This window comes from Rousettus aegyptiacus, unplaced genomic scaffold (assembly GCF_014176215.1).
Source record: "Rousettus aegyptiacus isolate mRouAeg1 unplaced genomic scaffold, mRouAeg1.p scaffold_m13_p_11, whole genome shotgun sequence".
Taxonomy (NCBI): Eukaryota; Metazoa; Chordata; class Mammalia; order Chiroptera; family Pteropodidae; genus Rousettus; species Rousettus aegyptiacus.
In genome coordinates this window covers 5840253-5864530 of record NW_023416286.1, presented here as the reverse complement: position 1 = coordinate 5864530, position 24278 = coordinate 5840253, and the positions used below count along the sequence as shown (strand labels likewise).

Below are 24278 nucleotides of genomic sequence, written 5' to 3'. Positions count from 1 at the left end.
CTAGGCGGTGGCCGAGGGGGCGTGGGAGGGCGGGGCGGAGCTTCGGCCTGGGGAGAGCGGCGCCTGCCTCCTCCGGAGCTGCTGTGCATCCTACAGCGCCCCCTATCCGTGGAGGCCTCTATTGCTCAGCGGGCAGAGGACCGGGAAAGCAGCGGTCTGGACTTGCGCAAAGAGAATTTGGTGGGTGAGGGCGAGACAGGATGTCGCTGATGTCCGTCAATCGGCCCGCAAGAATCTATTCTGAGGAAATAATCAGATATGTTGTGTGGGCTTATTTGAAACAATCAAAATCTCCCATACTATGGGGTTCGTTATGTGCTTAATACCAGTGATAACCTAAATATAAAAGACCAAAGTGCAAGGAAACAAGCATTTATTCGAGGTCAAAAGAGAATAGCTGTTCGGGAAGCACTTTTTTTTTTCAGGCAGAAACTCAAATAGTGTTCAAATTAGGAGACAAAGGCAAGGAGTATTTATGGACATGGGAAGGGAAACAATTATATTATAGAAAGAAGGCATTTCTATTGGTGCTAATAAGCTACCATAGTGATACTTATTCTAAACAATGTTTTCAATTTTCATTCTAATTGTCATCAGTCCAGTAGTCATAATACGTGCTTTCTTATTATCTTTGCATATGATACAGTGTCGTTCTGGATACAAAGTCGTTTTAGGCCCAGTCCAAAGGTTATGGTGCCCTGTTTTAATAATCCAAAGATTCCTTAAGGCATAAAACACGCAAGGCAGTTCCTCTGGAATGGCAGCTCTGGCTCCATTTTAAAGTGACTCTGTTTATTACATTGTTACATCAGCATCCATTTAAAAGATGCTACAGCTCCTCACAAGTCAAACCTGAACAAACTGAAAAATCAACAACTTTTCTTAGATCTATAAGGAAATTGAGATCACAGGGTAAACCACTGCTCCCAGCTCCCAAAATCAGAGAGAGGGACAGGTGACTACAGAGAATCACAGATATCAGAGCAGAAACCCACAAGCAGAAACCTCCCTGGGAATCAGTGCCCGGCAGTTCCTTTTACCCAGTACATCACGTCTGGGTATCCAGGAAAAAAATGACAAGACATACTAAAAGGTAAAAAGCAGTTCGAATATGCAGAGCAAGCATCGAAACCAGACTTAGATATGGCAGGAATTTTGGAATTATCAAACAGAGAATTTAAAACAATTATGATGTGTATGCTAAGGATTCTAATGGGTAGATAGTTTGCCAGAGCAGATGGACAATGCAAGCAGAAAGATGGAAATCCTAAGAAAGAACTGAAAAGAAATGCCAGAGATGAAAAAACAAACAAAAAACACTGCTAATGAAACGAAGAATGCCTTTGATGGGTTTATTAGTAGACGGGACATAGCCGAGGAAAGAATCTCTGAGCTTCATGATACCTCAATAGAATTCTCCAAAAGTGAAAAGTAGAGAGAAAAAAAGATTGGAAAAAAAAAAAAAGGAACAGAATAGCCAAGAACTGTGGGATAGCTACAAAAGGTGTAACAAACCTGTAGTGAGAATATCTGAAGAAGAAAGAGAGGAACAGAAACAAATATTTGGAGCAATAATAACTGAAAAATTTTCCCCAAATTAATGTCATTTAATCCACAGATCCAGGAAGCTGACAAAACATCAAGCCGGATAAATGCTAGGAAAACTACATTCATCCTTAAACTATAGAAAAGCGAAGATAAAGAAAATAATCTCGAAGAAGCCAGGGGATTATTTATAGGTAAATACCTATAGAAAAGCAAAGATAACAATTATGTCTGACTTCTCTTCAGAAACCGTGCCGGCAAGAAGAGAGTGGAGCGCAGTATTTAAAGTGTTGATAGAAAAAAAATTCCACGAACCTGGAATTCTGTACCCTGTGAATTATCCTTCAAAAGTGAAGGGGGAATATAGGCTTTCTCAGACAAAAATGGAGGGGATTTGTTGCCAGGAGACCTGCCTTGGGAGAAACATTAAAGCAAGTTCTTTAGAAAGAAGGAAAATGATATAGGTCAGAAACTTGGATCCACATAAAGAAAGGAAGAACATCAGAAGAGGAATAAGTGAAAAAAAAAGTATTTTTCTCGTTTTTAATTGATCTAATAGATAATAGTTCATTCAAATAATAACAGCAACAATGTATTTGATTATTTTTGTTTGTGGTATGTATAATATGTTTATGTATAAGTGCAATCAATGACGGCAATGATACAAGAGATGGGAGGGAGGAATTAGGATTTTGTTATTATAAAATACACTACAAAAAAAATTATACTGAGGAGTATTACATAACAAACATGTTTATACTGTATTATTGAGTGAAATGTAAGCTGGCTCTAGAAAGGTGAGTTCAATGTGACTGTATTTTGTAATTTTTATTTATGCAAACAAACGCCTTACATTTCTAGATGGTAGGATTACAGATAACTTTGTAATTCCTGTTTTTAGTGGTTCTCAGACTGGAGTGATTTTGCCATTAGGAGACAGTCAGCAATCTCTGGAGACACGTTTGGTTGTCATAACTGGGTGTGGGTGTGGGATACTACTGCCAGAGAGTGGGTAGAGGCTTGGTTGGCTGCCGGACATCCTGCAATGCTCCAGACACCACCGCCTCCACTGAGAATTATCTGGCCCAAGAGGTCAATGGTTCAGGGGTGGAGAAACCCTGCTCTAGGTTTTCCAAGTGTTCTGTACTAAGCACTTATCATTCTTTGTAACTAGAAAATGCTATTTTAAAAATACCATTTTTACATCATCTTTCTTACCATGTTTGGTGTTAGATAAACGTCCCTAACATCTAAGTTTCTTTTCTAATGAAAAATTTCATTTCGCTTTCCAGCATTTTGTCCATTTTTCTTACTCAAGTTGTCTTGGTGTTGCTTTGTTTTGTTTTGAGTGCCTGCTATGTTTCAGACAGATTGCCAAAGCAGTGGTGATGCTGACTAAACACAATAGTCTTTGTGGGGAAATCACCTACCCCTGTAAGATAAACATGTAATAAGAATAAAATTAGGCACCTGGAAACCAGTCTGGTTAGATTTTCACATCCAAAAGGAACACAAATCCTTCTCCTCACACCCTCCCAAAGAAATATTTAACACTATTGCAGGTCTTTATGGAAGACCTTTTGAGAAAGCAGAAGAGGATGAATTATATTGTATGACATACTTCAAGACTTCCTTAATAAAACCTCTTTTTATATTATTCTCCTCCAGATTTTTGTCATTTTCCCCATTCCTTGTTCCCATACAAGTTATCCTCACATCACAGGTTATCCTCTCCCTTCTCTTCTCTTGTCATTTCTCATTTTTTCTCTCTTACCAATTCTTTTCAAGAGGTAATAATGATGTTAGCCAACACCTATTATGCAATTATCAGGTGGTTGAAAGTATAAATTGCTTCACCTGTATTACAAGGAAAATACTACTACTTTCCCCGTTTTAAAGATGAGGAAAGTGAAACACAACGAAGTTAAATAACTTGTCCGACATTATACAACAAATAAAGCCTAGATCGTGATACAGAGCCAGACAATCTGATGACAGTCTGTATTCTTAACTATTCGATATTGACTTGTTTTTCAAAATCCATGTAAAAGTTCCATTTTGAAATGGTAATATGATAAATCAGGAAATTATTCTGTATTTTTAAAAAAACTAAAATAGGGGGTTAAATAAAAAATCAGTTTTAAAAAGGATCCAATAACTGACAAGATGGCGAGAGTTTACAAGTACAAAATACAAAGGAAGTTGTTTACACAGAGAGGTGAGCAGAATACTAAAATTGATGCAAAAGGACCATTTCCAAAACAGGTAAATTTAGGACAGAAAGTTCAGAAGTCAAAGCAGATGGTCTACCTTGATGATGCGTGCAATGGGAGAATCTACTCACATAAAGCCAGGGCCAGAAGGAAGCTCATCCAATCCAATCCCAGAATACTGAGGGAAATTTACCCTAACATTGGGAAATAGAGGAGTGAGGGCAATAACTGCCTGTCTTGGAAATATTAAACAATTACAAAAAGGTTATAAAATGGATTTACAGCCTAGATTCATACCACCTGGTGATTACTGCAAGAATCAAAGAGCCTCATTCCTCTGTCACCACAGAGGGGTGGATTCACTTAAGGGAAATAAAGACACTAGAAAGAAGAGGTTTGTTTACTGAGATTTGTTTTTATTCCTACTGTTTATAAAGCGTATGGCCCAGTTTAAGACTTCAACATGCACCAGTGTTCCCAAACCTTATCCTTCTCTGAAAAGGCTGAAACCAGTAAAATACATCAAATTAAGTATTTTCTGCTGCCCTGATCTCATCATTCATTCAAAGAGGGCACTTAATACAGTTACGGTTTAAATGGAGAAGTTCATGAAGACTTAAAAGCTAACTCGACAGAAGACCAGCCAGCTATGAAGAGATCTACTTCTCAGCATTAGTTAGACCAGTGAATTTCAAAATACCAACTTAATCATTGACCATGAGAAACAGAAGTTTAAACCAGACAGTCATGAAGGTCAGCATATTCTTTTCTGGTAAAGCAATGAGGACACTTTACACTTGAGAAGTTTGCTTAGTAAAAAATTCAGAGTAAGGGGAAGCAAAATGATAGGCTGCTGTCATTCTGGTAAAATCTCGATGCATTCATAAACCCTGTGGAAATGTGTATTGGCCTAGGAGCCAGAATATGTGCATCCATCAGGTAGAGTGACTTGTTTCCTTGAAAGATGAAAAGAATAAATGCAAAATTTTTTTCTCTTTGGCTCCTGTGTTTTGGAGATTAGAACCTGCCCTTTGCCCTTCCGTTAGCATATATCAAAAACAATTAGATAACAGGTTGTTGTTGCTGCTTTTATTGTTATATTTCAGCCCTAGAGATATTTTGGAACTTGGTTCATCTCAGATATTCCCTATGTCCCTTTGGTAACAGATGTAAAGTCTATCTTTTAGAGTGGATTCCTATTAAATATGGTATACTAAATTTAGCTATGAATAATAGAGTCCCAACTATAATGGCTTAAACAACATAGAAGTGGATTTTTCTTTCATTTGAAAGAAATCGGAAGGTAGGCAGACCAGGATTGGTATGCTGGCTCTGATATCATCAAGGATCTATGTTCATACTATTTTTCTGGACACTCTCCTTAGCACATGACTTACATTCTTAAGTTCCTCATGGTTCAGGATGACTACTGGAGATCCAGCCACGTGTCTAAGTTCCGGGCAGTAGGAAGGAATAAGGAGGGGAAAGGCAAAAGAGATGTATGCCAGTCATCTCCTCCTCTAAATGAGTCATACTGGAAGTCTCACCTCACATATCTCACTTAGATCTAATTAGTCACATTTACCTGTAAAGGAAGCTGGGACATGGAGTTCTTTATCTGGTTAGTGTGCCACCTTGAACAAAATTGAGATTTTAAGGAAAAAGGGAAGAATGAAAATTGGTGGCAACAAGATAGCTTCTCTCAATTTTATTTTGACAATGCCAGGTTTCTTTTCTCGATCTTCTCCTCATCCACTACTATTATCAGGCAACTTTTTCATATCTTATCCCCCACACTCACCAACAGAAAGGGCATCATTTCAAAATAAATGACCACATGTTGAATGGAATATATTTAGTTTCATGAAAACTCTTTCCATGCTTTCATTTGTCTCATTTCTTGGGTTATAGGTACAAACTTTATCAGGAAACAGATCATTACTGTTCTGATTGTTGTAGGTGCCAGCCCCCCCAAAAACACATGGACCACCAGAACTCAGTGAGTTATAGGAAACACACTCTTTATTCAGCCATCTGGGTCTGCCAGGGGTACACAGACCCCAAATTAAGCAGCCCTGAAATGTAGACGTACAGGGTTTTAAGCCCTAAATCTCATTCTTCATTCTGTCTAAACACAAAGGTCTATTTTTCTTCTATTCATTACCTGTCAACCCATAGGTCGGGTGTGCAAGCGGGGGAACAGAAGCAGAAAGCTTATTTAGAATGTTATGTTCCTATAATCAAAGGCCTATGTTCCCATAGCAATAGTCAAACAGTAATTTCCAGTAAGAATCGTTTTTTCATGATCTGTTGTTGGAAACTTCTGTTTTAACTTTAGGCCTTCCCGCCTAACTTTTTATTTCGAAAAAATTCAAATCAACAAAAAAGCTGAAAGAGCACAACAATGAACACCCACGTACCTTGCTTGCAGAGTCACCAATTGTTAACATTTTGTCGCATTTTCATTTTTGATCTCTCCATAAATTTTGTTGTTGGATCTTTTGAACATTTAATAGGATTTTTAAGAGAAAGGACACTATCTACATCTTTAAAATCAATAGATCCATTCTGAGAACCAATTCAAGATAGAAGGCAACTAGTTATATACATAGTCTTTAAAAGATAACTTCTCTCTTAGATATTTCACAGGATCACATTGTACATATTATAGATCTTTAATTAGACTTGAGATTTCTACTTCCCTTTTACGTTAAGCCTTTCAACTGACACTTCTCAAGGGGTTATCCTGATCATATTGGTGAAGCAAGCCTATTTAAATATCATAATGCAAATCTGAATAAGAATATTTTTACAGTACTATTGCATTTCAGATAATCCAGTTTGATTATGACATTAAAAATGTCATCGTACAGCCAGTAAATGAGAAAAAGATGAGATTTCTTAACAGAATTCTCACGATTTTAAAAAACAAGGGGAAACAAAGTGTCTTGCCATAGAATTTAGAATCTGAATCACTTGCTTCATCCTGGAAAGCAGTGATTTGAAAGTAGAATTGGGTTTGTGTCACATGATGTCAAAGAGGAATATTTGGGACAACCTGTGGAATAGGATGTGTTGCTCTCACTAGGTAAGGAAGGTTAAGCCAAATTCTAGTGCTCCATGGTTTTGCCTGGCTGGATAGGTTTTAGGCATAAATAGGCAGGAAGATTATGTTACTACAATTTTACTGTCAAGTTTTCAATTGAATAACCAAACTATTGAGCTTATAGAAACTGCTTTCATTGGAGTTTTATTCCTGGAGAACATAAGGATATAAAATGATTTCTATTTTGCTAATAGGACAAACAGAAGACATCTGAGAAAGGGCCTTTGAGGTACAATCTTAAACTTGGTGCATTTAGAGGCGTGTTGTAGATTGTAATACTGGTCATCAAACATTCCAATTTCTGTCTCTGCAATGCTCCTCTCGGTGGATTTTTTTTTTTTTGGGGGGGGGCAGGCACTTAAACCACTCTGATTGGAATCAATTTTGGAGAGGCTTAATTTGTTGTAGCCGCCAGCCCCCAAAAGACACATGGACTACCAGAATTCAGTGAGTTATAGGAAACACTCTTTATTCAGCCAGCTGAGTCTGCCAGGGGTACGCAGACCCCAAATTAAGCAGCCCCAAAATGTAGAAGTACAGGGTTTTTAAGCCCCAAATCCCATTCTTCATTCTGTCTAAACACAAAGGGCTATCTTTCTTCTATTTATTACCTGTCAACTCACAGGTCAGGTGCATAAGCGGGGGTACAGAAGCAGAAAGCTTGTTGAGAATGTTATGTTCCTATAATCAAAGGCCTACGTACCCTTAGAGATAGTCAAACAGTAATTTCCAGTAAGAGTCAATTTTTCAGCCACCACAAATTCAGTTCATAGTATGTGGCAATGCCCAAGCTCAATGCAAGAGAAAGTGTGGCATTAAGGGGAGTTCTGAGATGTGAGGTTAGAATGAGTAGTCATCAGCCCAGCATCGAGAGCCAGACAGACTGGAGCCACTGGGTTTTTGATTAATGTAGTGTCTGGTGAGAATCCTGTTTTAGGAAAGCAAATCTCGTGGTTGCTTATGGGATTATTTTATTGTTAGAAATTGCGAGCAGGAAAATCATTTTTAGTAGTGTAACAATCCCTGATGGAAAAGTAAAGGTCCCCATCATGATGGCCGCACCTCCAACGCATCACGGCCAAGCTAACTTTCCTGACCTTTTGCCATAGAAGGTCTCTTCTTTGAACTCACATTTTTCTCACGGTTAAGGGTTGCTCATGGAACCCTCAAATTTTACCGTACATTGTACTTGTGTTGTGGCATGTTCAAATCTAAGACCCACGGAGCCAATTGAGATTAATTATGAGCCTTTATTAGCCGGCCATCGACTGACTCTCCCCACTAGAGAATCAGGCCCGAGCTTCCGGAGGAGGCAGCTTATAAAGCCTGAAACTATGTCTTGGTGGCCTTGATCAAGCAAGCAAGCAGATTACAAAACGCAGAAGATGGCTGTTAGCTTTTAGCACAAAGATATATTGTTTCATGGAGACTCTTAAATCTTGTAGCAAAAGGGTCCTGGTAGTTTTGTTATCTGCACCCCAGAGGCAATGCTGTCTTTTCTCTTGGGAGCTGACACCTGAAGCTATTACTCCCTCCCTGTCTTGTCCTTGGTTCTAGCTTACTGGAGAATTTTTCACTTTTAACTTATTTCTGCAGTTTTCTGATCCCTTCCACTTTGCGATTCAGCGGGAGCGCCGTAAAGCCAGGAGGCAGCGGGCCCCGCGCGACTCCCGGGGCTCTGCCCCACATTCCGCCCTCTGACCTAGCAGGACACCCTGACGTTATCTGCAGCCTTCACAACATGCTTTGACATCCAGGGCGGTGGCCGTTTGTTTGCTTGGCACCGCCAACAGGGCCGGCCCCCTCAACCACGAACGGGACGCTCTTCCAAACTTTCTCGGTGGCCGCGGCATCGGGCTCCAGAAGCCTCGGAGCCAGCCAGAGGCGCTCACGTCGTACAACAGATGAGTAAATAATCATCGATTGATTTCCGAATGGTCAGGAAGCAGACACGCTCCCCACCCTCAAGGGGTGACGGCCAAGGAAATAGTAAAATGGCGCAAAAGGGATTCCGCGCATCCTCTTTGGCGGCAGGCAAGGGTGTAAGCAATAACTGGGATTTGAAACCCAGAGAGTACAGATTACCTCAGCGTGGATACTGAAGTAGAAATAGAGAACCCGCCGGGTTTGATTTGAAACCTGGGCGGCAGGCCCGCCTTGTCCCAGCGTGCCCCGCGCGCACGCCGACCCCACGCCCGTCCCAGGGTTCCCTGCGCGGCGGGCTCGCTCCCGGCGGGCTGTGCGCGCGCGCGCGGCGAGCGCCGGAACGTGCTCTTGAGTGCTTCCTCCGCCCACTGAGGCCTTGTCTCCGCGACCGCTGGGGTTTGAGCTTCCCGCCAGGCCGGGGCTGGTCCACAGCGATGGTTCGCGGCCCGCCTCGGCTTTAAGGCGACAAGCGCGTCCCAGACCCCTTGCCGCTTGCTGACGGCGCTGAGCCCCGGGCAGCCATGTCTACGGGGTTCTCCTTCGGCACCGGCGCGCTGGGCTCCACCACCGTGGCCGCCGGCGGGACCGCCACAGGCGGCGGTTTCTCCTTCGGCACAGGGTCGTCTAGGTAACTGCGCTTCCTCCCCTTCCCTGCCTGGGTCTACCCGCGGGTCTCCGGTGGGGTGGTCCTGCTCCTCTTTCTTCTCGCTGGCTCTTTTCCCGGTGGGCCTGGGGGAAAATAATCGCCCACCCCAGCCTTGTAGGCCTCCGCTCGCCGCCCTGCCCCTACAGGTTGCCTGGTTGAGAGGAAGGTGGACGGTGTCTGTATTGTGAGGTCCCTAAAATCCCTGGTGGTTCGAACATGGTTCCTACCGAGCGAGATTTGGCTTAGTAGAAGGGCCTGGGATTTCGCACCCAAACCCTAGCACTTCGTCAATCTTAGGCACAGAATGTTGCATGAATGAATGAAAGTATAGCTTATCGTGAGGTTTTAGCAAAAGACAGTTAATAGAAAATTCTAAGGAGGACAAATAAAAGCTCCACCCTGATAATTCAGATTTCATTGCAAGATACACGGTTTTAGACGTTGCAGTGTTAATGATTTCGTGGTTAATGATTTCCTGTTTGTGCCTCATGGGACGCTATTCGTCCTTTTTTGGGGGGTTGATTTTTGTTTTAAATACGTTTTACTGCATTTGTTGATGATAATTTTGAACAGAATGCAAGTTAGTACATCTTCGGTAAGAATGTTGTGTTTTAATGACTCACATCTTTAAATTGCAAAATGTAGGTAGCAAATTAATCCTTTTTAGGAAACCTACATCATCACTTCAGGTGGTGACAAAAATTTGGCTAAGCAGAAGTCCAAAAGAAGGCAGATAAAATAGTTAAAGACCGTTTTAATGACAGATAGAACCTTTAAAACTCAACCTTTTGAAAGTACAGATAGGGTTCATTAAACCAAGAAGTGTGCATAGAACGAGTTACAAGGTAGTTCATGAAGCTTGAAGAATGTGGTTGTAGATTAGAGGCAAAGATACCTTCAGCATTGTCTGTATTACAGAGGAGGAGGATCGCAGACTACACAGTCAAGTCAGAAATCTGGGAGTTTTCCTTACTATCTCCTTCGCTCTGTACACAATCAGCAAGGCCTGATAATTTTAATTCTTCATTTTCAATTTGCCACATTTCCAGTGCTACCACCCTGTTGCCAGCTCTTGTCACTCATGGAATAAATATTGGACACATTCCTATATGGTAGGCTCTGATTTAGGTGCCTACTATATAAATGAATAAGAATCTTGGTCTCCTGAAGGTAACATTCTTACGAAAATACTTAAAATTCATGCCAGGTTTTGAACTAGTGACCTTTCTCTTGTTAAATAAGTATTGCTCCTATCACCTGCTAGATTAGTTCAGTGAAATCCCAATTCTCAAAAAAGTCTCAGGAATCAACTTTTATGTCTGTCTAGCAAGGTTGAGAGAGATATATATCTCTCTCTATATATATATCTATATCTCTATATATCTCTATATCTCTATATATATTTCTTTTTTTTAATTGTGATTGCCTCTCCAGTGATTTTTCCCCCCACTATCATTGGAGTGAAGTACAAATACATCTTGCCATGGTCCACAAGACCCAAACAATTTGGACCTCTTAGGTTCATTCTGAGCCTGTCTTCTCATTTCAGTTTGCTCCAATTCAGTGATCCAGACCCACTGCAAAAAAATAAACATTTGAAAAAAAAAAACACAAAAACATTTGTATTATTGCCCAGTTCAGGACCACAAATAAGTGCCTGAAACAAAGATTCAAAGAAAGAAACCCTTACTTCGTATGATGCACTGTAGTATTTCCTGTTGCATTTTATTTTTTTAAGAAAATGCTGGTTGTTATCCATATTGATTTTATACCCTCTAACAAGTCCTGATCTTAGTTTGAAAATACCTGCTCTAACTATTGGGTCTTTTCTCAGTTCCTGAAGTGGCCAAACCGCACCCCACTGTAGGGCAGGTCCCCCTGCTTGGAATTCCCCTACCGCCTCCTACCCGGGTGGCAAACTATTGCCTACTTTTGGGACTCAAATGGTTACTTTCCCAGAGAGACCTTTTCTGACCTCTCAGTGTAGAGATGTCCATCCTCATAGCACCCTGTACCTTATCACAGTTATAATCAGTTCATTCTGTTTTTTGTTGACTTTCTTGTCTGAGCCCAGCAATAGATTGTATGCTCCCTGAGAGTAGAGACCTCTTCATACTGTTTTCCAGTAGATACAGTGGCACTCAGTACCTATTTGTTGACTGAATGAGTAATCTTTTTCTCTCACTGCCTGGACACTTCCAGAGGCCAGGGTCTGAGTTTATTTGCTATTCCATCCTCAGTCCTCAATCCCTATGACAGTGCCTGGTACTAAAAGGGCTTTAATAGAGACTTTATTGAATGATCAAGTAAATGAATTATTTATTAGCAATAAGAAAAATTTACACAGGTTTTAGGAAAGCTTGGATAAATTAATAAAAGGACAGACAATCTAACATCTCTCCGTTGGAATACTGGTTCGGAGGCCTGACTTCTCTGAGTGCTACTTGGTTTTTGGTCTCTTTCTGGGGAAGTTACTCTTCAAGTCTCAGTTCCTACATTTGGAAAAGGGGTATAATATTTACCTCAAAGAGTGGTTGAATGACATAAAACTTGTAAAGTGTTTAGCGTCATATTTGGCACCTGGTAAGTGCTCTGTAAATGTTAGCCATGACTTTGTCTCCTAAGTCCACGTTATGGTAAGCTGGGGAAGTTAAAATAACATTCCTGATCTGCAAGAGTAATTGGCAGATAATACTGGGTTGAGACAATAATTGGTCAGGTCTGGGGTAGCTTTTTGTTTTTCTTAAAGAAAATTTGCCACAAAGACATTTCTCTTGCTTCTCTGGTAGAGTAAGATGATTTCACTTTGATGTATTTCTTTGGTAATGTTTTTAGCTTAGTTATCAAACACTTTATCGTGTCTTCAGTTATCCGTACCTTAAGTTATCAGGAAATTTTAAATAATTGTCAAAAAATAGTTTTGCTGTACATTTTTTGTATATTTATGGAATAGTAAAAACAAATGGGATCACTAATTTCTTTGGGAGGAAGGGGAATATAATAATTATTTTCTTAATTTGATGTTATCAAAACTTGCCAATAGTGTTTTTTTTAAATACCTTTTAAATTCAGTTTCTTAAGTGTTGAAAGAGCTGTGCTTTGTCATTGAAACCTTGCAGCCCTGCTCTGACAATCTGCTGTACTTTACACACCCAGGGCACACACGTGTGTTCTTAACTGTCATTCTTACGATCAGTGGTAAACCAAGACACAGTTAGGGTGTGCCCTCTTTTTCTTCCCACTTGGTGTTGACGACCAACTTCAAATTCTACCTCTTGAATTAAACTTCTCCCTTTCCATTGTCCTCACAGTGAATTGCTGGCATAATACCATGTATTTAATTGTATTGAGTTTATAAGTGTTCTTAAAAATAGTAGCAACAAGATATATATATATATATCCGCATAATTTCTCAATATTTACAAAAAACCCTGTTAAGTGGGTACTGTTATTTCCAGTTTTCAGATGAGGAAATTGAGGCTCAAAAAGTTTAAGTAATGTCACACAGGTATCAGCACATGGGAACCAGTACCGGAACCCAGCCACAACACTGCTGCCTTCTCCTTAAGTTGAAATATTCCAGGCTTTCATGCTTTTTAAAACTGACATTGGGTTCTCTCATTGGTGATTATGTCTAAATGGAAGTGTAGGGAGAGAAGTGACGAAGATACATACATAGGATGAATGGGATTTCTCATTATGTTACACGTTATAATTTCTAAACTCTCCATAATTCTTGAAGTATCGAGTTGTCAAGATTTTCTTGCCTAGTTTCATAATTTGTTCTTCCACCTGTAGATAGCAAATTAGAGCCTCTGAGGCTTGATAAGAATAGTTGAAAAAGATGTGAATTTTGTTCATATAACTTGTTATTAGCATTTTTTTTTAAGCTTTCAAAAACTCTGAAGAGGATTTTTGATGGACACATGCTCTTAATACAGAGGGTAATTAATTTTGTTTTGCATTTTGCACTAACGAGGATATGTCCATTCATTATCCTTCTCCGTGTTCCCCCTTACCTCCCATTATTGCTTTTTCTGTGGGGAGATACCTAACCACACCGCACCTTACCCTATGAATAAGGTAATGTGGCAATAGAGAGGTGACGAAGACAACTTAGCATACCTTTCTATTTCTGGGGATGTAGTTGTACATCTGGGGATGTACTTCATATTAGTAGTTGGAGAAGAACAGTTGAATTTGGCAATATGAACTGCACATGGGTAGTTCAAGAGTACAATGATCCACATTCAAGGATTTCCTTATGGCCATTTTAGAATATGCTCGCCTTCGAACAAAACTGGTGACAGCAAAATATGTATCATCCTATTTGTGATAACTTGTAATCTGAAATCCTGATCACTCTAGATTATGCTTTTCTCGAAGATTGGTGTCGTATTTTTAAAGACTAATTTTATATGTGGATTTATTTTTAAAGAGAACTGAAAAATATTTAAATTTGGTTCAAGTTATTCTTTTCGTATCCTATGGAGATGTGTTAGATATGTTAAGTGAAAGAAACTAATCTTGAAGAGTTCATTTTTCATTTTTTCTAAGTATTGGCTCTAGTAGAACTTTATTTTGTGTGTATGTGTTTTTATTTTTTTTAATAAACAAGCAACCCTTCGGTGGGGCTCAATTTTGGAACTCTCGGAAGCACCGCAACTCCGGCTACTACATCTGCTCCTTCAGGTGGCTTCGGAACCGGGCTCTTTGGATCTAAATCTGCCACTGGGTTCACACTAGGAGGAACAAATACAGGTAGGGGGCATTGTCACGTTTGCTGGAAGTAGGTTTGGGATTTTATCCTTTTTCATGGTCTGTACTGTTTCTCTTCCCTTTACACGGATTGTCATTGGCAGTAGACCTAGAAAGTGGTAAATACTAAGAGGAAAAGAAATATAAGGATTTGGAAGTAAGGGGCCAGTGATAGGCCCAGTCATCAGCTTAGTCATCAGCTCCGATCCACTTCAGTGGAAGGAAGGCAAATGGGCACACACTTAAAGAAGTTGTGGAGAAGTTAGATCTCTTTAAATGTAATGACTTAAGTAAGTAAAATTTTTATATTAGATTATGTAATGCAGTGTTTTACCTTAATAAAGAGTGTTAAGTTTACCAATTTGGACGTTAATTTAGCATAAATGGGACAGCATCCTATTTCGCTATAACAACGTACATCCTTAAGAGATGTTTTAAACTGTGTGTTATTGTTTTACTGGGGAAAGAGCAAGAGTTAAAGGTAGGTGTTTCAGAAATAAAACGTTTTTTAAAAATACTTAGAGTTATTTTGTTATAAGCCAGAAGGGCTTCACAGGAATTGCTTCCGTTTTTATGCTTTATCGTGACCCTCGGCCTTTTGGTCTCTGTTTCCACCTCCTGCACTGACCTTTCAGCCTTGACCGCAGCACTTGTCACAGCCACACGTAGGAAGTGGAAGGACTGCAGGAGTAAACGTGAGCCCAGCCAGCGAGCTGCCCGGGGCGGCTCTGTGCCGGTGCTTTGCCTGGAGTAGCTTTTTTCTCCTCGCCTAATTATTTTATGAGCAATAGTTTGCATTTTACAAATCTTACCCCCTAATTAATGTGATTACATACAGCTTGTAATGTGAAAGGTGGTGCTGTGAAGAACGCTTCTATTGGTTTGTGGTTATGGTAGAAGAAGAAACTGATACGTTGGTCTTGTTGGCGGTGTCTCACTCCCCGAGGGTGAGTCCACGTCCTGCCCTTACAGCAAATCATAGAACGCCATATTTCTGTTGACGATTGAATTTTATTTCTCTTTTTGTCCCTAGGAATAGCAACAACTATAACTACAGGATTAACTCTGGGTAAGAATTTTTGAGGAAAGATCCCAGATCTCTGGGCTCCTACTCTTTTTCCTAATATCTTACAGAGCAGGAGTATAGAAGAAAGTGTGTGAGGAACTAAGTAGAGATCAGAGACGCTGACTTATCAAAGAACTTTTCAGTATTGGAGTATTTAAAAAAACAATAACTCTGTAGTCCATTTTTAATTAAAAATAATTTAAATACAGAAATGATTTTCTGTGAAAATTGATTTCACAGTACATTTTTCAGTTTTTTGAGCCCTTTTAATGGAAAAGGGACCAAACTGTAGGCCAGAAGTCTTGGAATCAAGCCCCGGTGCACCTCTATATAGTCGTGAGGCCTTAGATAGTCATGTAATACCTGGCAGCTTTTCGTTACTTATAAAATGAGGGTATTGGACTCTTAACAAGTTTTTAGATTCCCTTTCAGCTCAAAAACATCACAGTTTTCTATAATGGTATGCCGAAGGGACTGTTAATAACTAGGGTGACAGCCTGTCAGGAATCTGGATGGCAGTAAATAATGTGAAAGGAAATAAATGAGTGAAAGGACTTTGAGAAATCTCAATTACAATTAAATTAATAAAACTAAATTAAATATTGAAATAAAGATAGGTGGAATTTATTACTTGGAGGCTGCTTACCTGTTATCTATGGAAACCACATCTGTTTACCACTAGAGTTTCGGACAGGGTTGGTTACCAGAAGAATATCTGGAGCCTCTTATTTTCTGAGATTGTAGAACTCATGCATGATTTCTAAGCATTGTACTCCAGCTGGGATAAGGGCAATCCATAAGCATCATTTTGACTTCTTTTTACTTAGTGCTTTCAGGAGAAGCCAAAATACAGGTTATCCTTACTTCATTTAGACTTTTGAGCAGCTACTACTTCCTAACTCTGTGGTCTTGGGTATACACGATGCCTTAAACATTTAGTATTAGCTGTTGATGTGGTGATGGGGATGGTGCTGATGATTTCAGGAACTGCTGAGTGCATGGGCGAGGCAGTCTTGTGAGATGAAGGAAACAACAGGCAGGTGTAGTAATGTGTTCTCGTGTAATCTGATAACTAACACATATGAAAGGCACCAAAGAAGGCAGAGGAGGAAGAGAGTAGGAGTTCATTTTGGGGGCAGGAAATATTTCAGCTGGGGGGAGTGGAAAGTGTAAACGCCCAATCATAAAGGAAACAGGAAAAATGCATGTTCTTGGAGTTTAAGATTCAGAGGTAGCAATAGTAGGGAGAGGAGTCTTGAGGAGCATTTGGGACCCGATAGGGAAGGTGGTTGTGCGCCAGCTGTTGAGACTATATTTTAGAGACAGTGTAGAGCTAGTGGGAACCTTAAGTCAGGGGGAATCACCAGGGTATTATTTTGTTTTCCTTCCTTCCTCCCTCCTTCCTCCCTCTCTTTCTTCCTTCCTTCCCTCCTACCTTACCTTCCTCTGTCCCTCTTTCCCTACTGAGATCATTCCAAGAATAGATTAGAGGTCAGAGATTGACAACAGAGAAACAAATTAAAAGGTTATTGAAATAGTTCTTGAGAGAAAGATGGCCTGAGTTAAGGTTTTGGGGGATACTTAATATTCCTGGAATAGCTCTTAAGTAGAATTGACTGGATTTATGGCTAAGAGAATGCAGGGGACAGAAAAAATGTCAAGGATATTGTGGTTTCTTGCTTGAGCTGCTGAATTGACCACAGTTGAAGTTTTAGGAAAGTTTTTTTATAGGGTGACATGTAGCGCTCCAAAGGGACATTCAGGTAGAGCCAGACAGTTCAGACTTGGATAGATGTAGATTTATTTAGACCCATGTGCCTATAGCTGAAATTCTGAAAGTTGGCGAGATCTTTCAGGAAGTCAGGGAGCAGGAAGGGAGCCATAGGGAGTATCAGTTAAGCAGTGAACAGAGGAAGGAGACCCACAAAAGCAGACCGAGAAGAGCAGCACAGCAAGTAGGAAGAGAGCTGGGAGGTGACAAATGGAAGCCAGAAGGACGAGGGGAGTTTAAGCAGTTAGGGGTGGTTATTTAAGTAGTCTGGGAGGAGGGGGACTGGACTGTGTTTCTGCTGTGTATAAAGGAAAAGGAGGATTTCAGTATTACCACATCCATTGAATTTTCTGTTGCTTTTCTTAATTCACAGGGCCATCCTTTTCAGCATTCACCAGGATTTGGTCCCAACATTTGTATTTTTCTCTCATACACACAATTACATCCTTGTTCTATCTACAGGAAGTAGGATCGCAAATTTTTAGGGTCCCCGATTGACTGCTATAATGTGTGTATACAGTTATGGTAAAATCGGATTTTTTTTTTTTTTTTTTAAAACAGGAACGCCAGCCACTACATCTGCATCTACCACAGGCTTCAGTTTAGGATTCAGCAAGCCTGCAGCATCCGCCACGCCATTCGCTCTGCCTATTACTTCTACCTCAGCTAGCGGGCTTACTCTTTCGTCTGCTCTGACATCAACTCCAGCAGGTGAGGTATAATGTAGAAAAGTTGCTTTTTATGGTTAAATTTTAATTTTATTTGGTTAGCGAACATAGTTATCCACTTTTATTAAAGATCAGTTTGGGAACATTTTTATTTCAGTCATTCAGCAATTTTGACCTAAATGACTGATAGTGAACAAGATCAATATTGGGCATTAAAGAAGCAGAAGCCATCTTGGAAGTGGGTCTCTACTTACAGAACAAAGCAGGGGAAAGGGTGAGAGAGGCAAAATGTAAAAGTATTAACATCCACTTTGTTTTCAAGGAGCATTTTGGTGACAGGGAAGGATAAGAGTTTTATAAACCTTACCTGGCTCATATTCATTCACCTTTGAAGGTGAAGTCGGTGGCCTGGGCTAAAAACTCTTCATTACCGTCCAGACTCAGTTACCTGGTACCATTCTGTTATTACCCAAAGTCTTGTTTTCTGTCACTGGCTTTTACTTTGAAGGTAATATTTCTCTTTATTCTTAAGTGTATACTTTATGGAATAGTTTTTTCCAAGACCCAGTTTTATCATGGACATCAGTTTTTTTAAGAAAGTGTTTTGTATTTTCTGTGGCGCGCTTAGAAATATTTCCTTCTGCAGGCTGACAGTCTCACTTTTTATAGCATCCACAGGTTTTACGCTCAATAATTTGGGTGGAACGACAGCCACAACTACAGCCGCATCAACAGGCCTTTCTTTAGGGGGAGCCTTAGCTGGTTTGGGAGGTTCGCTTTTCCAGAATACAAACACAGCAACATCAGGTAATTGATGGCATTTACTCTCCAGAAATAGTAGATATGTTTAAATTTATCTTTAGGCATTTTGGGATTACTTTGTCTCGTTAACCTGTATGTTTTCCTTTGAGTATGAAAATTGAATTACAATGTTTTTCATGCATAATTAGACCTCTTGCCATATTTTAGAAGTAAGTTTTCCTATTTCTCAATGTTGACTGACTAGGAAAAGAAAGAAGGGCCTATCTAAAGGGTCAGTAAAGTTTCTACAGAAACCTGTCTTAATAAATAAAAGTTGAATGGCCTTGGATCATTTAGTGTCTACCTTCATTGTAAGACACCTTGACCTTTTAGGCCCCCATTCTAGAAATAGCTTTCCATTATAGACACCAGGAAAGGGTATTAGCATGCTTTGAAGGCAGGATTTTAAAATACAAATATTAAATACTTTTACTATAGCCAGACAAAATTTAAAGTGTCAGTTCACCTGACAGAAGACACAGAGTTAATATTTTATATCTTGGGTTGATTTCTCATTTTATGCTTATTTTGAAATCAGCCTCATGTTAAGGATTCTGCAGATGTTTTGAATATTGGCTGTAGCTACTGCCAGTATAGGAAAGCCATGGAGCCTGGTGGGAGTGAGAAAGCTTTCCTCCCTTGAAGAACTTCTGTTTAACTGTTTACGGATTAGGAAAATAGCACCTAATATGTGTGACATACTTTCCTTGATTGTGTGGGAGACATGAAGGAATATGACATAATGTTTTCTTTTAAAGCTGTAGTTTTTTGGTGTCCTCTATTCAGATACTAAATTTAATTCCAGGTCAGCAGAAGAGGAAAAAAAGACTTGGGTCAAGAAATTTGTAGTGTTCAAAGTTGCATTGATCTTTCAAATACTTATCTTTGTCATTATTGTCTAACTTTGTAGGTATTTAAATGTTTTCTAATAACCAAATCACTATAACATACATTCCTTTGCAGGATAAGTATTTAAACATCCCTCCCAAAGATCCCTGTGCAAGCAAAACACGAAAAGAATAGAAAGAGGAGGTAGAGAGTTGCTTTTGCATCTCATTATTGAGTTTTTAGGTTTGCTCTGATTTTTCTTAGGTCTTGATACAATATTCATTGAGTAATTTTATTTATGTTGAAGATGCCACTGGTTTTTAAAATATTAATAAGTTATTTAGGTATGTTTTTTCATACATTGCCAAGATTTCAGTTATCCTGTGTTTTTATCAGTACATACTACTGTTTCCTTTGTTTTTAAAGTCAATAGCATCTAGTCTAACAAGAAGCACCATTATGTAAGGGGGAATATGTGGACTTATATGATTTACCAATGCAAGATCTTTGAAATCTTGCTTCTTGATTCACAAGTATATATTAATGACAAGATTATATGTAGCTCATTAATTCCTTTTATCAGTGAGGTAAGATTTAAATAAATGAAATCTACTTTTTAAAAAAGGTTTATGAAAAAACTTGGAGTATGAAACTTTGATGATGTTGGAACTGTATGACTTTTAATGACCAGTTTTTAAAATTTTATTAACAGTGAAACTATTTACATTATACTAAAATTTTGGAAATTCGTATCAGATATTTATTTTTCCCCAGCTTTGTTGAAGTATAATTGACAAATAAAATTGTAAGATATTTAAAGTGCGCAGCATGATTTGATGTATACATTGTAAAAAGATTCTACCTATTGAGTTAACATTCCAACCCTAGATTATTTTAAAAATGTGTTATTCCAAACCATGATTAAAAGACAAAATACATTCATCTGCAAATATATAAACTAAAAATGCTTTTGTAGAGAAGGTTTAAAAAACAAGTAATAAAATTGAGTGTCCACGTATATCAGAACAACAGATACATTCTGACTCCTTTGATAAAAAATGAAAAACACATCTAAACTACATATATCACTGATTCCAGGTAAGACTATTCGGCTTTGTCCAGAGCATGCTTGAGACTTGTTTGTTGTTATTTGTCTAAAATAAGTATAAAGGAAATCTGGAATCTGATGTAAAAGTATTTGATTGCTTTCGTCAGAAGGAGAAATGGTTATTAAGACTACCACTGAACTTCGTAAATGACTTTGGCTTATTTGTAGGACTTGGACAGAGTGCTTTAGGCTTGACTTTGGGAACCCCAGCAGCTACTTCAACTGCAGGCAACGAAGGCCTTGGTGGTATAGATTTTAGTAGCTCGTCAGATAAAAAGAGTAAGTAATGTTACTGCTGTTTTATATTCTAACAGTCCTGTTGAAGGGGCTTAAATTCCTGTGTCTGGGAGGTTGTTATATATTAAATAATAAAGTTTTTACTGTTAAGTTTGTTTGCATTATACTCTATAAATTTTGTGTGTTGTGCATTTAAGATTTCATTTTTGTAGAAAACAGTAGATTTTTATGGGTCTATGTCTTACATATCTATCTTGATGTGCGTATTAATGCTTATGTTTTATTTGGGATCATGACATATTGTTCTGAAACCTGTTCTTTCTCATGTAATATATCACAAGTATTCGTCAGTGTCAGTAATTCTTTAAAAATATTTTAATGCTGTTTAATATCAGTGTTATGAATGGCTGTGTCATCATTTAGTCAGCCATCATCCTGTTGTGTTTGTTTCTAGTTCTTTTAGTCTGGTTCTGGGACGTAGCACCGTATTGGGCATCTTCATAGAGACAGTCAGCGTATTAATAGTTTAGAGTCTGGAGCTAGATGGCCTCAGTTCAGATTCTGGCTCAACTGTATGCTTTGCGACCTTATTCAAGCCGTCTATCCTCTCTACACTTTAGTTTCCTTATCTATAAAGGGCAGGGAAATAGCAGTACCTACTTTTGGGACTTGGTTTAAGGATTACGATTTGTAAAACCCTGGCAGAGCCAGGCACATAGTAAGTACTGTTTAGGTGTTTTATTATAAGTTTTTGTTCATATTTTTGGTTATTTCTTTAGGGTAAATACTTAGAAATTGAATCATTAACTAAGAGAGGGACATTTTGGAGACTCTTGGTACATATTGCAAAATTGCTTTACAGAGAGATTTCACCGATTTATTTGCCCACCAAATATGAAAACGTCCTTGCTGTGCCCCTGCCATGATGAATATTCTTCTTAAAAACTCGCCAACCCAAATTCATTTTGAAAAGTTTTTTATTGATGTTGGTGCTGTGTATGATTTTTTGTTTTGAAACATCTCTTCTGCTCTTTATGAAGGCATGGTTCACTAGAGTTTACACATGTCACATTGAACCTCGGACTTAGAATGAGGTAGTGGATGCAGGTGTAAAATAGTCAATGTCCATGTATCTGTATAAGAAGAGTTTTATAAATTGGGGTTTTATCATAAAGAGACAACTATTCTAGGGTGAATCACGCTAAAAGTTGGTAAAGGCTTTTTAAACTTACACAATTTGAGTTTCTTTCTCTTTGAATGAAAATTTACTAATTTCGGAACATAGGGTCTTATCTCTTGTTTTTACGTAGTTTTCTTTGTAGTAACTCCTTAATTAGAAAAATAGCCTTAGATGTCTTAGCAGCTTATTTTTTTTATTCAGTTGCAGCAGCCTGGTACCCTCCAACTACTTTTATTTTAAGCCCAAGACTGCTTTCTTCATTGTAATTGCTTTTAGGCTCCATGTGAAAGAGCAGATCAAGGCGAAGGGGTAGGAGAAATGTAAGGAGTTAATCTTGCCTGACCCTCCGCCCCCCACTCTCATCTTGTGCCTTAGCTAGACTTGAACAAGAGGAGCAGAGTGTAAATGCATGTGACTACGTGTACCACGTCTTGGTTCACATCTGTTGTATGTGTCAAAAGGATTCTTTTTTTCATCTACAAGATTTCTCTTTTTTCTCTAGTAGGTATTTCACTTAGTATGGACCTATAGTATCAGTGGTAGAAAACAGCATTTCATGAAGAAGGGGCACCATGGATTGAGATCTAGAGATGAGAATGATCTTGGCCCTCTGAAGAACTGCGGGAAGGCCAGTGCAGCTACAGAACAGAAGGAAGGATAAGATTCTAGAGGTCACGAAGGGCCTCATCTGCCACATCAAGTAGTTTTGTAATTGTACTGAGGACAGTTGGGGTTTTGATATGGATAATGTGACATAATGAGATTTGTGTTTTCAGAAGAGTATTCTGACAATCGCGTGGTGAATAATGCGCAGAAAGGCAAGAGCAGATGTAGAGAACTGATAGGAAGCATGTCTAGTGTCCACAGGTGTTGCCGAGGCACAGTGGGGTAGACTAATCAGTCCACGGTACTTTAGAAACAGGCCCAAGTTTTATTACACATGTTCGTGTCTGTCAGTTTTTATAAAGTATAATAAAAATGGATTAAAGAAATAACAAAATAATACATTATTCAATAAAAAAGTTGAACTATTTAGAAAAAAATTAAATTCTTAGTTTATATTACTGTTCTTAGAAATCTAAGACACTGTCTATAGAACATGGGTGCTAATTTCAGAAACGTTAAACTCGAAAGAAAAATCTTAGAATCACTGAAATACAAAATATGGAAAAATAAACTATAGTTGGATTAAAGAGATAAACAATAAGGAAACCCATGTACAAAGGTAAAAGGTAAATGACAAATCGAAAGTAAAATACTTGATTTCCAGATTATTTTTTCACATTTTAACGTCTCTGAAGTGAAACATATCTTAGAATTATAAGGATCTAACTTGAGAAGTAGACTCATGAAATATATATATGAGACAAAGTATTAATATACTTATTGTTGAAATAGCTCTTAGAAGTCAATAAGAAAAATATCTCAAAAATGTACTAATAACCTGAATTAGGGAGTTCATAAAAGGAAAAATACACTTGGATAATTAACATCTGAAAATGTTTTACTTCACTCAATACTGTCAGGAATATGAAATAAGATTATAACGAAGTGGCATTTTTCACCTATATACTGGCATGATTTATTTTTTTTTACTGTGTTTATTGTTGAGGATATAATGGAAAAGGTCCTCCTATTCCTAGTAGAGGGAAAGGTGGATTGGGACACTGTGGGGATGTGTCAGAGGCCTTCCCTGGCATACTCTTTGACCCCTCAAGACTTTCTTGGAATACGAGTAAAGCAGCACGCAGGTATTTGTAGGTAAAGACGTTCGTGGCAGCGTCATTGTTTCTGTAGTGAATGCTGATACGCTAAGAAAAGGGTTGGGCACAGGGCCATGATACAGCCATATCATCTCTGTACTTAGGGTCACTTAAAGCCATTTTAACTGATAGGGAAAGCATTTCACAGCATGCTGAGAAATGTATTAAAATACTATATGGTAATCCTAATTGTTTTAAAAAATGTGTGCATACAGAGGAAGGCTGGAAGGAACCACTGAAGTTCTCTGATGGGGACAGGTTTTGTGCATTTTTATATTTTTTATGCTTTCTTAAATAAACAGGTCTTATTTTTATAGCCAGAAATACATTTTGGAAAAGGAGAAAGTAAATCACTGCATCATTTTGCTGAAGGAGCGTTTTTACTTTTCTACTTTTAGATGTATACAATTGGTGTCTAATAGGTGTTATTACTGACTGAGCTGTATATCTGCACACATTAAAACTTTAAAAATTTGCTGCTTTTGTAAGATCAGAAGTTCAGATAATCTGACATTTTAATATTCCATAGTCATCGAGCCTTAAAAAAGTATCAAGGAAAGGTCTTAGGAGTTAAACTGCTAGGCAGGAATATTTTTCATTGAAGATACTTGAAAAGGGAAGATTCTCGTCTTTGAAAGAAATAAATGTAAATCAGCTACATG

General features: G+C 38.6%; 1 protein-coding gene across 4 annotated transcripts in view; it reads left to right on the top strand.

The window, feature by feature from the left end:
* The first annotated feature begins 9137 nt into the window (after window positions 1–9137).
* The window catches only part of NUP58 (nucleoporin 58), a 51209-nt gene continuing 36068 nt past the window's right edge, over window positions 9138–24278 (top strand). Inside the window, exons 1-6 of one of the 4 annotated variants that reach the window (XM_016165129.2) lie at window positions 9138–9418; window positions 14055–14197; window positions 15228–15263; window positions 17593–17742; window positions 18369–18506; window positions 20605–20715. In XM_016165129.2, coding sequence (XP_016020615.1) covers window positions 9312–9418; window positions 14055–14197; window positions 15228–15263; window positions 17593–17742; window positions 18369–18506; window positions 20605–20715 — 685 coding nt within the window. In that variant the 5' untranslated portion in view covers window positions 9138–9311. The remainder of the gene's footprint in view (window positions 9419–14054; window positions 14198–15227; window positions 15264–17592; window positions 17743–18368; window positions 18507–20604; window positions 20716–24278) is intronic. The other 3 variants (XM_016165130.2, XM_016165131.2, XM_016165132.2) reach the window with 3 other exon arrangements.